The 17,380-nt window shown below is 50.0% G+C and overlaps 1 protein-coding gene across 5 annotated transcripts in view; it reads left to right on the plus strand.

Annotated features, from left to right (window-relative positions):
- RNF220 (ring finger protein 220) overlaps positions 1-17,380 on the plus strand; it is a 215,840-nt gene that overhangs the window by 145,893 nt on the left and 52,567 nt on the right. For 4 of the 5 annotated variants that reach the window (XM_039711335.1, XM_039711333.1, XM_039711336.1 and 1 more), the window contains 3 exons: positions 924-969; positions 10,198-10,293; positions 14,392-14,434. In XM_039711335.1, the coding sequence (XP_039567269.1) occupies positions 924-969; positions 10,198-10,293; positions 14,392-14,434 (185 nt within the window). Of the gene's footprint in view, positions 1-923; positions 970-10,197; positions 10,294-14,069; positions 14,243-14,391; positions 14,435-17,380 lie in introns of those variants that run through there. The other variant, XM_039711337.1, reaches the window with a different exon arrangement.

A 17,380-nucleotide genomic window follows, 5' to 3' on the forward strand; every position in this document is an offset into this window, starting at 1 on the left:
CCACCCACCCACCCATCCATCATCTCCCCGGGGCTATGGGGAGCTGGGAGCCAGCCACCCCACCAGCGTGTGCTTACAAGCACAGGCACTGGGCTTGGCAACATATTTCAAGAGCCTTTTGCCTGCTGCAGGTGCTTTGCATTGACAAATCGAATCATGGGGAAATAATTTATTTCCTAATGCTGTTTGCAGCATGTTAGCAGGAGAATTTACATGAGAGAGATTACTTTAATAACCAAAAAATTACAGTGCAGGCCTCCCCGCCATGTCGGCTTTGATATGTAATTGTTTCAAGTTTAACCTGTCTGGAGGGGGGAAGGTGTTATTAAATCTATAGCATCTCCCGCTGGCGAGGGCAGGCGAGGAGGAGCACTGGGTAGGGACCTCCTTCCCTGCTAAATGGAGAACAAGCTGAATTAACAAATCACTCCAGCCTCCAGCAGAGCTGCTGCTTCCCCGGTGTGCCTGGAGCTGAGGAAATATTTTTTTCCCTTGCTGTTATACCGATTTAATCTCCTTCTCTTTCCTATTCTCCTTTTTTTCGTTGTGCCTGACCCTTCACAGGGCTCACCACCTCTGCTACCCTCTCCCTGGCTTTCTTCCCTATGCCCCTGCAGTCTTGCTCTCTGCTTTTTCCCAGTGCTGGGAGAGGAGCTTTGCAAGCCCCAGGCAGGGGGAGAGTTGGTGTTTGACTCATGTGGCTGGTTTGGGGACTTCCACTCATATGACCATTTTGTTACAGCCAGAGAAATAGCTGGCACTGCCCTCCTTCCCATGTCCCTCCAGGCAGGGTGAGGAGGCTCTTGTTGGTCCAGGGAAGAGGAACAATGTGCTTTGCTATTTGACCTTATGAGATCTCTCGAAGCACTCACCTCCCTGCCTGCCAGTTTTGTGACTGACCTCGTTCTCTTCTCTCTTGGCAGCAAGAGCTCCATCCTGAAGGATGCCATGGCAGCAGGCACCCCCAAGGTAAGTGAGCAAACCTCAGCATATTTTCCCTGTCCCCCAAGGGATGCTCTTTGCACCCCTTCACCTTCCCAGCCCATTCCCTGTCCTGCTACTTGATGTCTCCCAGGGAGGTGGCCACACTTTGGGGGCCGGTGGCACAGGGAAGGCTGCTGTCCCCACTCAGCTGGGCTGGAGCAGCCAAGTCCCAGCACAGGGCTCTGCATTCCTTGTGCAGCCAAGGAATGGAGGAGCTGAAGGACCTGCTGGGCTCTGGGACTCCAGATTGTGTCTAATGACAGCTAATGAAAGCTGATCACACACAGCTTGAGCTCAGCCTGGGAAATCACGTGTGGGAGTTCCTGGAGCCAGAGCCATATGCCAGCTTTGGAAGGGGAGAGTGGGCCTGCCTCAAGGGAGTGAAGCACACCCAAGGAGAGCCCAAATCACTACAAGACCCCATCTCAGTCTCAACCCCCTCCCCAGGACCCACCTCCCATCCCCTTGGCTTGGAATGCAGAAATACAAAACTCACAGAGCACCATGGCATCACTGCAAAGGGCATAATTTATTGATTTTCTCTCAGCTGGACTTCATGTGGCACAGGGGTGGGAAAGACCAGAGCTTGGGCAGGTGAGCAGGAGGCAGGGAGCACTGCAGGGCATTGCACAGCCTCTGAAAACCATGCTGTTCTCTCCAAAGTGGGGAAAGGCAAGTACTCCAGGTTCTTCTAGACTTCTGATGACACAGTCCAAGTGAGGGAGGCTCCTGGCTTCCAGACAAATGCAGGGCATCTCTCACAGGAGATGTCTTCATGCTTCTTTTATTAGAATTAACTTTTAGTCTCATTCCACATTGGTTTTTCTGGGAGCTTATGGTGATTTTTTTGGCATGTGATGTCAGAAGCAAAGACTGACATTTCAGTTCTAGATTTTCTCCTTGGGGCTGGGTGTCTTGCCAAATACATCAACAGCTTGTCTGCCCCACCAAGGGAGAGGCCTGGGAGCCACTGTGCTGACCTGAGCTCCTGGCAGGTAGGGATGACTCCCAAATAATCCCAGATTCTTCAAGGGGTCTTCAAGGGAAAAGAGAAATTGCAGTGATGCTCCATAGTGCTCCACACCTTTGCCTCCTGCATGACTATACTTTGCCCCTGTGCCCTGGAGCAAAGTACAGTCATGCAGGAGAGTGGAGATCTGACTCTTTCTCCTATGAAAACAAGCAGAGCAGGGAGGAATCCCCAAACTGATAATCCACGGAGTGTGAGGCTGCCTTGGGATGTCTTGAAGGAGCTGGAAAGGGCACCAGCAAAATGAAAGCATGTGGACTGCAATCTTCCCGTTCCCTCCCCATCAGGACTCCATGTAGATAACTCAGCAGTCCCAAACACCTCGCCTGGGAGGGAGAAGGACGGCTAGGAAGACAGATTAGCTGTTTGGAGGCAAACACAGTGAGTGACTGACAGAGACCAGATAAAGAAGAAGGTCCATCTCACGGCAGGGCCAGGCTTTTGAAGTTTCCATTGACAAAGAATCCCATTTGCCTTGAGCGAGGGGATTAAACTGGGACTGGAGCGTCGTTCTATGTAAAAGAGATCAATCGTCCCCTGTCACCACATGGATCTCTTCCCTTTGCCCGTCACGTCTGGGACTAAGAACATTAACTTCAAGAAGCCGGGAGAGCAGGGAGGGAGAGGGTGAAATCGGGAAATCTTTCATTCCCTTCTCAGAGAGGCTGAAAGCTTCTCAGCCCAGGAGGATTCATTATTTCTATGTGGCTTTTGCTGGGAGACAAGTCCTGTGTGGCATGGGAAGGCACAGTGCTGTCACCTTCACCTGAGATTGGTATTAAAGGCCCCTTTGTAACCAGGTGGGATTGAGGAGGAGGGTGGTGGGGAGATGAAGGCTGCTTTTTTTCTTTGTGCCCACTGCATGTTTGCAACATGGGGTATGAATAGCCCATCAGGTTGTGAAGTCCCTCTGATACATTCCCAGGCAGAGGGATGGGGTACAGACCCGGAGTGGGCTTGCAGTCCATGTCCAGGCACCGAGGCATCACTGGAGGTTTGGCAGGCACCACCACTCTGGAGCTGGTGGAAGGGGACTGCTGCAATGTTTCCTGGCCAGACCTTTTCCTGCTGCCAACAAAAAGGCCAGCAGCTCCAGCAGCTCAGCAATGGGAGAAGGGGCTGCACCTCCCCCTTTTGGGATGGCAAAACAAACAAGAGCAGGCTGGTTTCACTCAGGGACATGGAAACTGCAATGGCTGCAGGCTGGTAGTTACTTATGTGGTCACCAGTGGCTCCAACTCCACTTTAGAGCTCATTCAGGACCTTTGCCCATAGCATCACTACCATTGCCACTTCTGTGCTGGCCTGAGGCTCTTCCTGGGGGGCAGCTGGAACTGGGGATTTAATCTTCTCGTGCTCTGTGGCCTAGCTCTGCTCCCACTCCTTCCCCACAGTTGCCCCAGCAAACATCTCTCTGGGCAAGAAAAGCCAGATGTAAATGCATGTTCCTCTCTCACTGCTCCCCTGCCCCTGAAGAGCTGTCACTCACTGCACTGGGTCAATTTTCATGGCAATATGTCAAAGAAAATCCAATCACTCAACATGGGATGTGATGAATGCAGGATTATTGTATCAGATTCTTCTATTATCAGAGCTGACTGAGGCAGTGACAGCCAAGCAAGGGCTGCAAGCTGGGGCTCCAGCCAGCACCACTGCTTGGTGCCTGGGCTCCCTCTCTGCAAAGGCAGCTCAAAGGGCAGCGCTGAGCACCACAGATCTGCAGTGTTCAGGATCCTCATCTGCCCTTAGAGACCAAGCCAAATAGATGGTGATACACCAGTGTGGACAAGGCACTTGGACAAGCAGATTGTCACCCAGAAGGTCCCTTTCTGAAGGTCTGTCCAAGCCAGCCATGCCTCAGACCTCTGAGTCCTGAGCTTCCCTGCAGCACTCGCCAGCTTGGCCTGAGCCTGGGTCTCAGGCAGAGCAGGCAGCAGGAATGTCTCACAGAGGCATATGGAGAACACCAGACTCCATTTGGACTGGTGGCTGCCCAGGAGTCTGTGCACAGCTGTCAGCAGTGAGAGGTTCCCTTGGGTATCATTCCCAGATTCATGCTCTCTCCTTGCCTTTCTCCCCTTGCCTCGGCTGCCTCTTGCAAGGCAGGACAGGAGCACACATTGGGTTGAGCCCATGTTGGTGAGGTGTAAATCCAACTGTTCTCACTGTTTCTTGAGCAGCTGGTGGTAACTGGACAGTCAGCATCCCCAGGTCCTTCTTGCTACCCAAACGCATTTCACTACTGCCTGTATTTCAGGGTATCAGCTGCAGACTCTTACCTGTCACCTAACAGGTAAACTTGTATCCCCTGATGTAAGTACTGATCACTGAAGGGGAAGAGACTGGGCTCATGAAGCATCCCAGCTCTTGTGGTGGGTTCAGCATTCATTTTCCACTGCTGTTTCCTTATACATGGCTGCAAATTGCCTTTCCCACTCCCAGTCTTGGCTGTGCTCTTGCTGCAAACACTGACGTGAGTGCCCAGGAGCAAAATCTATCCCATGCACCCAGCAGATGCCTGTGGCTGGTTTGTTTAGGTGTGCACCCAGCTCCAGAGAGGGTGCCCGCAGGCAGGCAGCCAGCACTCTGCTCCCAGACCTCCGGCAGAGCTGGGAACCAAGCCACAGTGCCAGAGCTCTTTGCTTCCCCCACCCACCCCTGTGATTTTACAGCTTCACCGAGCAGTTTGAGAGAGAATTACAACATCAAGTGGGAAATTTGACCACTAAAGCCCTCCAAGGAAAAAGAGCTTTGAAGCAAGCAAGATTTGGAGCCTTAAACCTTGACAGAATGTCTGTATTTAGCCCTTCCCAGCTGCCTCACTTGAGATGAAATTTCTAGCACAATCATTTAACTTCTTCATATCATGTCCATGGTGGTAGGAATGGGGATGGGTGTCAGTGCCCTGGGGTTTTAACTCCTTCTCTTGTGTCACTGACAGACTGGGAGGTTGGCAAAGTCATTCCCGTGTCTGTGCTCCCTCCCTCTGTAACTGTGATTTACAAGGAAAGATTTAAAAGCTAAATCTGAGTATTGTGGCAAAGCTATTGCCAAGCTGGGGACATGAGAACAGCCCACAGATAAGTGAAGAAGAGGAAATTACGTAGGATGAGTGTTAGCTGGCTGTGCTTCCTGCAGTTTGGGGTGATGAATACCAGAGTCACTCCAAAACCAAGTATCTGCCAGGTTTTATTCCATAAAACAAATTGCCCCATGACCAAACAAAGCCCCTCACTCCCCTTGGGCCAAACAGCTGTACCCTCCCCTTGGACCAGGGGGAACCACTGCCTTTGGCAGAAGGAGCAGAGAGGGCCAGACCTGGGCCAGACCTCTTTCCCCCTCAGTCTCCAGAGTGCTGATGGGCAGTTCTGCTGGAAGGGGCTCCTTTTCTCTCCATGCAGCTGATGTCTCTTCCAAGAGGATGCAGAGCTCCATTGCAATCCCAGGTGTCACTGTAACATGCACAGAAATTAATTAGTAGCTCACATTTCTGTAAGCTTATTCTGCTTGGGAACCACTGGAATTTTTCAGTGAAGGCCAGAAGCTGCTGATACCATTATTTCTATTCACCATTCACACCCTTCTCACATTTAAGCCTTTCATCCCCAGCTCCATCCCACCTTTATCTCTGCCAGCTAAAAGCCACTGGATAATTTTACCTCTAACTTTTCCCGAGAGCAAATGTGGACCGTCCAAAAGCTTCTAGGAAACTCAGCTCTAATAGTAGCATCTTTGTGTCAGGCATCCTCCAGCAATAACATAAAAAACGGCTAGCAGAGTTAAGGGGGGAAATCACAGCAAGGCCTGGTATCACTTATTGCTTTCGGGTTACAGTTCCCAAGTGATAACAGCTATTAGCAACACTTTGACGTCTTCCCTACCGTGGAGGGGAGGGCAGGAGACAGAAAACATGTCAAGCCATCACCTCCATGTTAAGTGATAAGTACCTATTTAGACGGCAGAGTTAAGGCTGAATGCATCAAGCAGGGAACACTTTGTGCCAAAAAAAAAGAAAAAAAAAGAAAAAATGAAAAAAATTTAAAAGGCCATATAGATACATAAAAAGCAGGGTTAGGGTATTTGTTTTGCTGACAGCAGCTGTGATGGATTGTTTAAGGAAAAACAGACTCCTTATGTTTTTCCAGGGCTCTCAGAAAGAGGAGCCCAGCACTTTAATACTCTCAAATGACTGGCCTTGAGAGGCAGCAGAATGTCAGAGCCAGCGGCTGGGCTGTCCCGACGCTGACACCTGCCCCGGCTGCCGGCGAGAGGCCGCGCTTCGGGCGGCGTGCGGCGTGTGCCGGCAATTTCCATCCATTTCCCCTGCTCCCTGACACCCGTCCCTCCCCGGGGCTGCCCAGGGCTGCCCAGCCACGGGTCAGGAGCCGCTGGGTGTTGGCATCGTGTCCTTGCCGACATTGCCCCAGCGCTGCCCGCGGCTCCCGCGCCCCGCGAGGGAGGAGCAGCTCTGGGCGTCGATGGCCTGCGACCACAGCAGCGGGCATACAGGCCGCAGGATGCACACTGGACTCATTCCAAACCTGCCCCTGTGTTTATTTACACAAAGTGGGTGTTGCTCCTGGTTTCGGCGAGCTGCTGAAGCGTTCCCAGCAGGATTGGAGGCCCACGGAGCGTGTCGGGAGCTACCGAGGGGAGCCTTGCAGGATGAGCAAGGCTGATGTGCCCTGGGGATCTGCAGACACCCAGACACATCTCTTCTCCTCGGCACGGCACAGCTGGGCTCCAAGGGGCAGGAGGGAACCACTGAGCAGGGCCATGGCTGCCCAGCATGGCAGGAAGAAGGAGGGAGTACAGGGCTTGGACAAGATTGATGGCCTCGTTGCCATTAAGAAAAAAATTAGCCGGTGGCGGCTATCATATTAAAGGGTGAAGAAGCCGTGAATTATTTTCTTAAAGATCTTATCACTTACAATGATAATTTTACCTTCCAAAAGGCCACTTTTAATGAGGCGAGGCAGGCAAAAAGTCATGATTTAATGCCAGATTTTTTTTTTCAAACACATTTTACTGCTTTTTTGTCCATGTTTAAAAAGCGCCGGTGACCTTTTTTTATTTAGCTTGCCCCAGGTGTAATGCTCAGTCTGATCCTCTCAGGGTTTATAACCTCCACAGAGAGTGCCTCTACCCAATGGAGAGATGATTTAAAGGGGAGGGAGAAATATGAAGCTGCACCACCACTCACATACAGCCCTTGCTCCAGCTTGGATGGTGGGAGTTGTGGAGGGGAGACCAGGGAGGGAAGAGGCTCCTCTCCCCCCAATATCCTCACTCAGACACACTCTGAAGGGCAGCTGGGATGTACTGGCAGCCAGGCACGGATGAGCTGGCTGGCAGCCTTAACCCAAGGGAAAAGGGACATTTCAGCATCAAGGCTTGTTCCCACCATGCTGGAGAACCTGGTCCCATGGTGGAGAGCATCTCCACATAAGGTCTGTGTGCACACAGAACCATGTTTTTGGGCTGGGATGCCAGAATTTGGGTCTGCCATGCATGAGGGCTGGTAGAGCACCTTTTCCCTCCACAGCCATCTTCCAAGAATGCAGTTGGCAGAGGAATGGGAATTGTGTCGCTACCCTGTCTCTGCTTTCCAGGAGCAGTGGGGGAATGAGCAGAGTGGTGCAGGAAACAGCAAATCCTTGGCTTGGTATGCTGTGGTCAGGCATCCTCACTGCTCAGCCACTGGAAAACAGCCTCAACGTGACAATCTGGATTAAAAGAAGCCAAAATTGTTGAGGCTGGCCTCCTGCAGGATTCAAAGTCACCCTGGTGGTTAGTGCCTTTTCTAATCCCTTAGCCTCTGAGCCTGCATCCCTGCCTGCCCCCATGGCTGCCCGAGAGGCAAAGTATGGCACAGCACAGGGAAATGAGAAAAACAAATGAAGTCAAGTTTCCTAAGAGTGAAGGGGAAGTGTGACTTGGCATCTCTAACGCTGTGTTTAACATGCCAGCAAGGTATTTAAAATTGAAGTGCTTGCACACAATTTAAAAATAGACAGTTTATTAATCTAAACTGCAAGTGTATGTAGAAGAGGCCTCGAGATTGACATCTTTGGGATTAGTTTAGCCCTGCGTTTTTCCAGAGGTCATTGCCATGGTGCTCAGGAGGTTTGTGGAATAAATGGGGCCAGCATTCTTCCTAGGACCACACGCTAAAAACTAATACATAACGTTTAATTTACTGTCTCCATAGCTAGCCCAACCATTTTTCACATAATAATATTGGATTAGAGCTACCAGCAGCTGAGGGGGGGAGCGGGAGGTGGGCAGGGTTTGTCTGTCTGTCGTTGAGGAATGGGGAGATGGGTATTTTTTCCCCTTTTCTGGAATACATTGAAAGACAAAACAGATTTAACCCTCCCAGCTCCAGGATGCTTGACTTATTAGGGCATTAACTATTATTCTGTTATTCTGAGTCACAACTGAAGGCTTTGAGCCTCATCCCCATGTTTTTAGGAGATGTGTAATCCTGCTTATTCAAAAATGGTCCTCACTCTCTATTTAGAAAATAAAGAAACTAAACAACAGCAGGAGCTTGGGGACTGCATTCTGCAGAAATTCTGCTGAGGGCTTTTCCAGAAATAAATGAGCTGTTCACCAAAGCCCATTAGCAGTTGGGTTTAGCCAACACATGAAGCCAGGGAGCCTCCCTGCTCTGCCGTCTGTCCCCTGGGAAGTGGAAGCTGGGCTCTTGAGGAAGCCTTTGATGGATGGTCCCAGCCCCGTGGGCTCCCACTGCCCCTCCCAGTGCCCATCCCTGTTGGGCTGAGCTGAGGAACAAGCCAGCCCCGAGATGTGGTCTCAGTTGGCAGAAGTGGTTTTGTGCAAGGAAATAACCGAGCACCCCAGCAGGGAACTCCTCTGTGACCCCTTTCAGGACATCACATCTCCCTGCAGGCAGCAGAGCCGTGCTTCATGGCAGAGATGTGCACTGCACACTGGGGCACGCCTGCTGCCCTCGTGGCAGGGCTGGCAGCTCACACCCACGGGCTGGAACTCGGTACCCAAGCTGCCCTCCTGCAAGCCCAAGCCTGCCTTCCCTCCATGCCCGTGCTGGCTGCACTGCTGTGCTGTTCTCGTGGAGAGCTCTCCAAGCCTGGGGGGTTGCTTGCTGCTGACTGAACCGATTTGTATGCTGAGTCATTTTTCCACTTTCTCATATCTTTCCCAAAAAATGCACATTTTTTCATGTTTCATTTCAGCCCAGAGGCAAATATTTCTGGAATACTTGCCTTTCTCCAAGGTATTATGCTTTTTAATAATGTTGTCACCACACTTGACCTGTCCAATTCAGATGATATCTACACTTCCCTTCACAAACACACACATCTCCAAGCAGTCATTTATTGTCAAATCTTGCCAGCTGATTCTCAGAAACAAACATCTGCAGAGCTGCATTTCCAGTGTACATTTTTTCACAATGTAGTGGGCTATATTTAGCCTAGTTTAGCTAATTTATAATTTTAACTAGAATTTTAAATTGCATTTTTCCCTCAAAGTACTCTAATCATAAAGTTCAATTGCAACTCAGTGTACATTTCTTCAGATCCTGTCAAACTCCCATAGTAATTTTCCTGCTAGAGTTCACTGTGTGTAGAATTTAGACTTACCTACTATGGACTTGAAGTTTATCAGTGATCTCTTAGGTCTCAAATATCACAGAGCTTTTTAACCTTCTAAAAGGCCCTTTTTTTTCCTGTGCTACTTATTAAAATAAATAGCATAATTACTGAAGGAAGAGGTAGTTGCACTGCAAAGGTGCTGAGAGCTTTAGTGCAGTTTACAAAGCTATTGAGAGATTTAGTGGCACTTAGAAAGGGCAGATGAGGACATGTAAGCACTGCTCCACCTCAGCACTCCTGTGCCTTATCATGATTATTTCTGGTGTGGTCCTCACATATCATTTTCAGCAGGGCCTAATTCTGTCCCAGCCTCCAGACCTGGGGTAAAAATGACTGTCCCATTCATTTGTACTTTCCTGGACCCAGCAGCCTGGTCCCCTCATGGGGCAGAGTCCTTTGCAAAGAGCAGAATCAGTCCCACAGCCCAGTATTCCATCCCAGCACAGTCCCACAGCAGATGCTGTCCATGGCTTTGAGGACAGCTCAGAGACTGGCAGAGAGCTCAACAGTGCTCACAACATGAATTTCTCCTTTCTCTTGCAGTCAATTTTGTTGTCGGCCTCAATCAAGCGGGAAGGAGATTCTCCGACAGCATCACCCCACTCCTCAGATGACATCCATCACTCAGACAGATACCAGGTAAGCAGGTGGATGCTGTTGCTGGTCTCAGCCTTAGGCAGGGAGCCAGCACACCCCAGTGCCCACAGCTCCCTCTGTGTGACAGCCTTGCTCTTGGCTATGCAGTCACTGCCCTGGTTCTCCTGCCAGCATCATGGGGACATGAGCACTTGGCCCCTTACAGGACTTTGAAGACTCCCAGCTCTGACCAGAACCACAGTGGTACTTAAAAATGTTTTTAAATCTTTGTAGGGGTTTCTGTTGCACTATATTCACCATGATGTTCTCATTTCCATGGCTATGTTTGTCATTACCCACCCTGTGCCCACTGAGAAGCATTCATAGAAGTGATGTTTTTTACTTGTGACTCCCATCCAAGACAAAAATGAGTGTGGACAATCCACAGCAATGCCAGCCTGTTTTATAAAATGCTCTCTTCCCAGAGGAGCAGCAGATCATGACTTTGGTGATGCAATGAGTAAAACTTGAGGGAGATGGAGCAAGAAATGAAAAGGGCAGCAGCACAAGTCCAGCTTGGCTGGTTGTAAGTCTGTCTGTATTTTTGGGGCTGGCTGGCACACTTGACTCCAACTCAACACACATCCAACTGTTTGGCTGCAGGTCTGTACTCAGCCACTGGCTTCAAGTAGGCTGAAAGACAGCAGATGAATTAATGTTGGTCATTAGCACAGACCCAAGTGTGTGTCCGCCTGCTGTGTAGACAGGCTGGGGGGGCTGAGGCTGTAGCAGCGTGGCAAATGCCCATCACCCTCTATTCTGTGGTGGCCTGCAGCCATACCCTGTGCCCAGGGTCAGGCAGGCACTCATATCTTCCTGCATCAGCCACTTTGCACATGCCAAGTCTGTGTGTGAACTTGCAGAGAGAGGCTGAGGACCAGTGCTAAGGCTCTTATTGAGCAGACCCGGTTATAAAATGTGTTCCTGAAGATGGGTCCTGTTAGTAGCAGATTTGTACATTTGCTGCCCCTTATTCCATCCTCTGTCCTATTTATTGGTTATATTATCAGTTGTGGATCATATTCCCATGTGGCTTTGAGGTATAACTTGGTGTCACATCACAGCTGCTTTAGTCTCCCATGAACAATAAAAGCTGGAGCAAAGTAGAGAAGCAAAATCTTGCAGAAGATACAGAAATGCCTGTTTCAGATAATCCTGCTCTCTTTCCTGCCTGTTTATTAAGGCTAATAGATAAATTATGTTCATTTCAAAACAGCATGGAAGACATTTTTACTATGGCACCTTTGTTGGAGGACCCCCCTCCCTTCCCACTCTTCCAGACATCATCTCTGTGAGACTGGTGGCCCCTTGCAGCCCTCTGTTCCTGTACATTTTTATTATGTCATACTCAAAGACAAATATTCTTAGCAGAAGCCCCTCTATGTGCTGAGTCCAGCTACTCTCTAATGTGCTTTAAGTTTGTGAGCATATTTTATGGAGGTTGCAGCCCTTAATGCAAATGTGTAATGGGAGTTGTACGTCTGCACTGCAGGGAGAAAACACCTCTAGGGCCTGATTTTCATTTATGCTTGTGCTGGCTGAGTTACGCTGCACTGGCAGTGTAAAGGGACCTCAGAGTGGGTGCCAAGGGTGTGTAAAGCCTCAGTGTATTCTTAATAAAGCCACAATATGAACGAGAATTCAGTCTGCCTGGCTTACCAAGGGAAAAAGCCCAGGAAGCAGAGCAGAAGACTCTCACGGTGGTGATTTTAAGGGCTGCAAAATTTAGCTTTCCATATGCAGAGGTGTGCTGGCATTATGACTGTCCCCTGTGTTGTGATCTAATCATGATTATACACTGTATTAGTAACATGCTAGAACGTGAGTTATTGGCGTTTGGGTTTTCAGAATTCCTGTGGCTCCGTTTTCTCAGTCTTTGTGCTTATATACCAATGGGGATACTGAGGGAAGGAGATTAATGAATAGGAGTGCTACGGAAATAGGGGCTTGCACAGCACTAGGGCTGCTGGAATTGCTCCCCGTGCTGAGAGGGGGCCGCAGTGAAGGCAATGAGGTGGCTCCTGGATGTGGGGAGGAGGCATCCTCCTGCCTCCCCTGTGCCAAGCCTGGGGGAGCTGGAGTTTGGTACATGGAGACTGATCAGACCAAGGTAGTGACAGCCAATGGATTTGGTCAGTAGGGGCTGCTCCTCTTACAGTATCTTCTGTCAGATGGAGCTTTGAGTAAAAACAAAGCCATTTTAGTTACATTTAGATAAAACCCTGCATACCCAGTGGAGAAATCAACAGCAAATTGCAAGTGAAACATCGTACTGCAAAGATGGCATTTCAGGCTTGGAGGGAGCCCACAGAATATTTGTGACTGAATAGCAAGTGTAGTGTAAGCAAAAACCTAAAATCCTTGTCCAGGGAAGGCTCACTCCCTCCCCCCGAGCTCAGGTAAGCGTGCCTCCCAAAAGACAGCTCAATTCATTAAAAGGGTGAAGCCAACAATCAGCAGCTGTGGTTTTGTAAGGAAGCCATGTATGAAAATCCAGCTGCGTGTTCAGCAGGCAGAGCTGGGGTGTAGGACAGACTGTGCAAAGCTCACCAGCCAGCACCTGAACTGTCCTGATGCCCATCATCTTCTGGGGCAGAAAAACGTGTATCGGGGTGGTTTTTTTTTCCATCTGAAGAAGAAGTGACAGACTGTCAGGGGCCGGAGATGAGACCCAAAATATAGGTTTGATTCCAGGAAACAAAGTCTGAGGAGTCTGCAGAAAAGTGAAACAGATGGGATTTGTGTGTATAGGAGCCTCTGCTGCCCAATTTGTAGCCCCCAGCTCTGTCCCAATTTCAGGCCGGTCTGCTGGGGCCATCCTCCACCACAGCTGTGCAACAGATATGGGAGGGAAACCCTGTATGAGATATGAGATATGAGATATGAGATATGAGACTGTTCTGACCACCCAGGTTTGCTGAAGCATGGAAGGGAAAAGAGGGAGGAGTGCCTGGAAAGCTCGGGCTCTGCCTGTAGCCAAGCTGTCCCTGTGGCAGGGGCCATTTCTGGGCAGGGCAGGCAGGTGTCAGAGGCCGGGAGCTGAGGTGGATGCTCAGCTGGCAGATGCAGATGGTGTCAGCAGACAGAAGGACGGGGCTCCACTTCCCAGGGCTCTGCTTCCCCGAGGCTCGACTCCCCCAGCCAGGGCAGGCCCTGGGGGCTCCATGGCAGGGCCACAGAAAGGCCCATTGGCCTCCTGCCTTCGGGTCTTATCACCCCTGCATTCTGATTGGCCAAGAGCCCTTCGGCCCCACTCTCTGATTGGGCAGAGGAAGTTGGAGAGTGACACCCTGGTGCCTGATTGGTCAGTGCCTGTGGGTTATTTTTAGGGCTAACGCTTTGATTGGCCAATGACATTGGGACTGAAGGGTGCTCAATCACTATTGGACAAGGGAATCTTGTTGGATAAGGAAATCAGGAAAACTGCTTTCCAGTTGCTCCCAGGCCCTGATTGGTCAACTGCCCCGGGGCAGCAACCTGCCTTTGGGACTGATGAATCATGGCCCTTGGGTTCCAGTGGGTCCTGATTCCTGACTGACCCGGCACTCCAGGGTCTCAGTAACCCCTGATTTCTGATTGGCCAGACGCCCCAGGGTCGCAGTATTCTTCGATTTCTGATTGGTCAGGTACACAGGGTCCCCCGTAACCCCTGAATTTTGATTGGCCAGACCCTCCGCGTTCCCGCCGCCCCGGGGCTCTGATTGGCCGGGCTCGCCGGGCGCTGCCGCCCCCTGTCGGTTGTCATGGGAACTGCCTGCTGAACTCTCACCCGCGCGCCGCGGGTCACATGACCGGGGCCAACATGGCGGCGGCCGCCGGGGGCTGATCGGCGGCGCCCGCCGGGCCGCGCCGCATCCGCCCGCATCCCGGGCCCGCCGCCCGCCGCCCGCCCGCGGCGCCCGCGGCTATGCAGAGCGGCAAGAGGGGGCCCGGCGGCGGGGGCCGGGAAGAGGTGGGTGCTGCGGTGTGGGGGGGAGGCCCGCGGACGGAGCGTCGTCCCGGGGATGCGCGGGGAGAGGGGGGAGCGGGCCGGGCCTTGTGTGCGGGCGAGGGGAGAGTTGTTTACGTGCGCGTGCTGACGCTCTTGTCTCCCCTGTGCAGACCTTCCTGCGGGTGCGAGCGAACCGGCAGACCCGGCTGAACGGTGAGTGCGGCCCCCGTGGCGCCTGCCCCTCCCGAGAAGTTTCCAGAGTTGGGCCGAGTTGTGTGACACCCCCGTGTCCCCCGCCCCGCAGGCCGGGAGCCGCCGCGGCCTCGGTCGGCCGGGAGGGCGGGGGGCGCTCGGGTGAAGCTCCCCCCGGCCGGGATGCCCAGGCGGTGTGAAACAGGCCCCAAGCCGCGCTCTCTCACCGCTCACATGGCTGAATCTCGCAGTAAACTTTTGAGAAGCCTGAGCGTCATCTGACGTCATGGTTTGTTTTGTTTGGGTGGTTTTTTTTTCCTCTCAAACCCACGGATGCTGGTGTGGTGCTTTTATTGTTCTGTCTGTGGGTGCTCCTAACAAGTAAACAACTATTTCTAGTGGACAGTGGCCTGGTATTAAAAAAACCAAATCAGACATTGTTTTAGAGAAAGCAAGCCCATCTCTGCTTTGAAATTGGAAAGAAAAGGTGAAAGGAAACTTTTTTTATTAGAGCTGAAAAAGTTGAAACTTTTCTCAAAGTTCAGACGTCAGAACTTAACATGTACACAGTGTTCTGTCATCTGATTTTGTACTGCTTGTAGCTACTTTAGGACGTGATATTTAGTCAGAATTTGGTTATTCAGGTTGCTAGCAGGTTCATTAATCTTGAGCTTCGTGATGTGGTAGTTCACTATAACACCTCTGATGAGCATTTGGAGTTTACTTAGAAGAAGATCTGCTTGAACAGAAGAGCAAAAGGGTTTAGAGTGTGCTGATAGCAAAACAGTTTGCTTGAATTTGAAGCCCTCCATGTTTAGTGTAGTCTTAAGCAAATAGAAGCTCCTGATCCAGATCTTTGATAAGTTAGACATAGGTGAATTCACACCTAGCCTTAGGATTTTTAAATATAAACCCAGAGGGCCAAAAAACTGCAAACTCCAGAAAGTCTGTTAAGCAATAGAACAAAGAAAGAGTTACCTTGCACCAGTGGCAGGTAACTGCTGGCAGGTGCTCACGCTGCACTCCAGGATGGGTGCAGGAGCTGCCAGTGCTGGCAGGCACACACAGACTTCACGTGGCCCAGACACAGGAGGGGCTGCTCTGTGTCACTTGTTGTGTGTGACCGAGGTCTCTGGAGTCAAGGATGTCATGCTGTTCCTGTATCATAGCTGGGCTAAACTCTCTCCTTCCACCTTTTTTTCAGGCCAGCAGTTGAGGTGCAGTCACCTTATTTAAAATATTTTTTTAAAAGTCTGAGCCAGGCTTGTGAAATTGTTGGTGTTGTGGACGAAGCTCTCGGTGAGGGCGTGCTCTGCTGAAGTGGCTCAGTATTGCTTCGTGCTTTTGTCTCTGTCCCTGTGCTCTGGTTGCAGCACAACCTGGGTGGACTGTGATCTCCTTTTGGGAGCTCTTCTTGGCCTGTGTTCTTGGATGGTTTTGTGAACCTGTGCTCATCTAAAGGGAGGCAGGTAGTTTTGTACAGCGTTTGCATTGTTTTTGCTGGGCTTTTTATTCTTTTTTATGTACCTTTTGTGGTACAGCCATATTCTAAATGAAAGAATATATGTGCTGCCCTAATAATGCTGGGGTTTCCTGTCTGTTCTCTACTTCACTCTGAGATGAAGAGGGTCCAGATGTCAGGGAGATGGATGCAGAAATTCAGGTGAAGTCCCAAAGAAGGTCAGATTAGATCAGACCTGGTTCCTTCTGACCTTAGCTTTTTCTGACCAATTATATCTGTTCCCAGAACATTCCTGTAGTGATGTCTGGGCCAGTCTGCACCCAGCCACATGGTTGGGTGGGTTCTGCTGCTCCTTTCTCTGCATGTGTCTTTACATTTGTATTTCTGAACACTGGCTGCTTTCTAGTTTCTTCCACATTTGTTTGTACTGAAATAATTGCAGTATTTGTAAGCTATGCCACGTTATTGTTGAGTAATTTGAGCAGTAATGCTTTAGATGGAGAATGTTGGAGTGCTGTAGGGAAAAAAAAAACCCTCTTATTTATCTATATCTCATATTTTAATGAGCTTCTAATCAATCATGCAACTTTAGTTCCCTAATCCTGATTATTTTACATGAACAGAAGTTGTGTAGGACTTGTTCAAGGACAACTGGCTTTTTTTTCATATTCTCATTGACACACTGCAGAAACTTCAGATATAGCAAATGCAGTCTGTCAAAAATCTATTTCATTTGTTTTATGTTTTATGTAGTGTACTTTTCAATATTGTTGTAACCAGTTTATCTTGGTATTTCTGTCAAGCATTTATGAGCGGAGTTCTAGAAGCACTTCTGGAAACTCCTCCCATAAAAATGGCTCACAGTGTTTGCTCTTCTTCCACATTGTCCTTGACTCTAATCTTGGCTGCCAGGCTGTTTGTGACTCAGTCTTTTTTGGACCTTGATGTTTTCCATCCTGTTGTGTTCGTTTGGGAATGTGAAAGAGGAGCTAAGGGAAGAGAAGGTAGAGAGGGAAATGTCTTCTGTGAGCTTCTGTTGGCCTGGCCACAACATGATTAGGTCCTGATAGCAGCATGGTTCACACGTACCTGACTGGCCAGAATTTTAATTCTGTAAGTCAAACCTGTGCCTTAAATTGAGCTGTAAGTAAGGCAAATGCATTTTCAAGCCCAGGAGCAGGAGAATAATGCTCTGTCTGTTAGGCTCTTGGTTGAGTGTTTGTATCACAACTTCCCTGTCAGCCTCAGTGAGTTAGTCCTGCACTTCTCACCTGTGCTAAACTCACTTTCCAGAGGTTGTGTCCTTGTGAACCCAGGCATATGAGGTGCTGATTCCTGATGAACCTGTGTGACAAAGGAAGCATTTCTTTCATTTGCCTTATTTCCAGTGTTGCCAAACTGGAGACTTTAAGCCACCCTGTAAATTGATGCTTGTGGAGTTTAGCAGTGCAGAACAGGTTAGGTAGTCATTCAAAATTAGAGGCACCAAGTTTGGCTTAGTGTAT

This window comes from Passer montanus, unplaced genomic scaffold (assembly GCF_014805655.1).
Source record: "Passer montanus isolate IOZ18808 unplaced genomic scaffold, ASM1480565v1 scaffold25, whole genome shotgun sequence".
Taxonomy (NCBI): domain Eukaryota; kingdom Metazoa; phylum Chordata; class Aves; order Passeriformes; family Passeridae; genus Passer; species Passer montanus.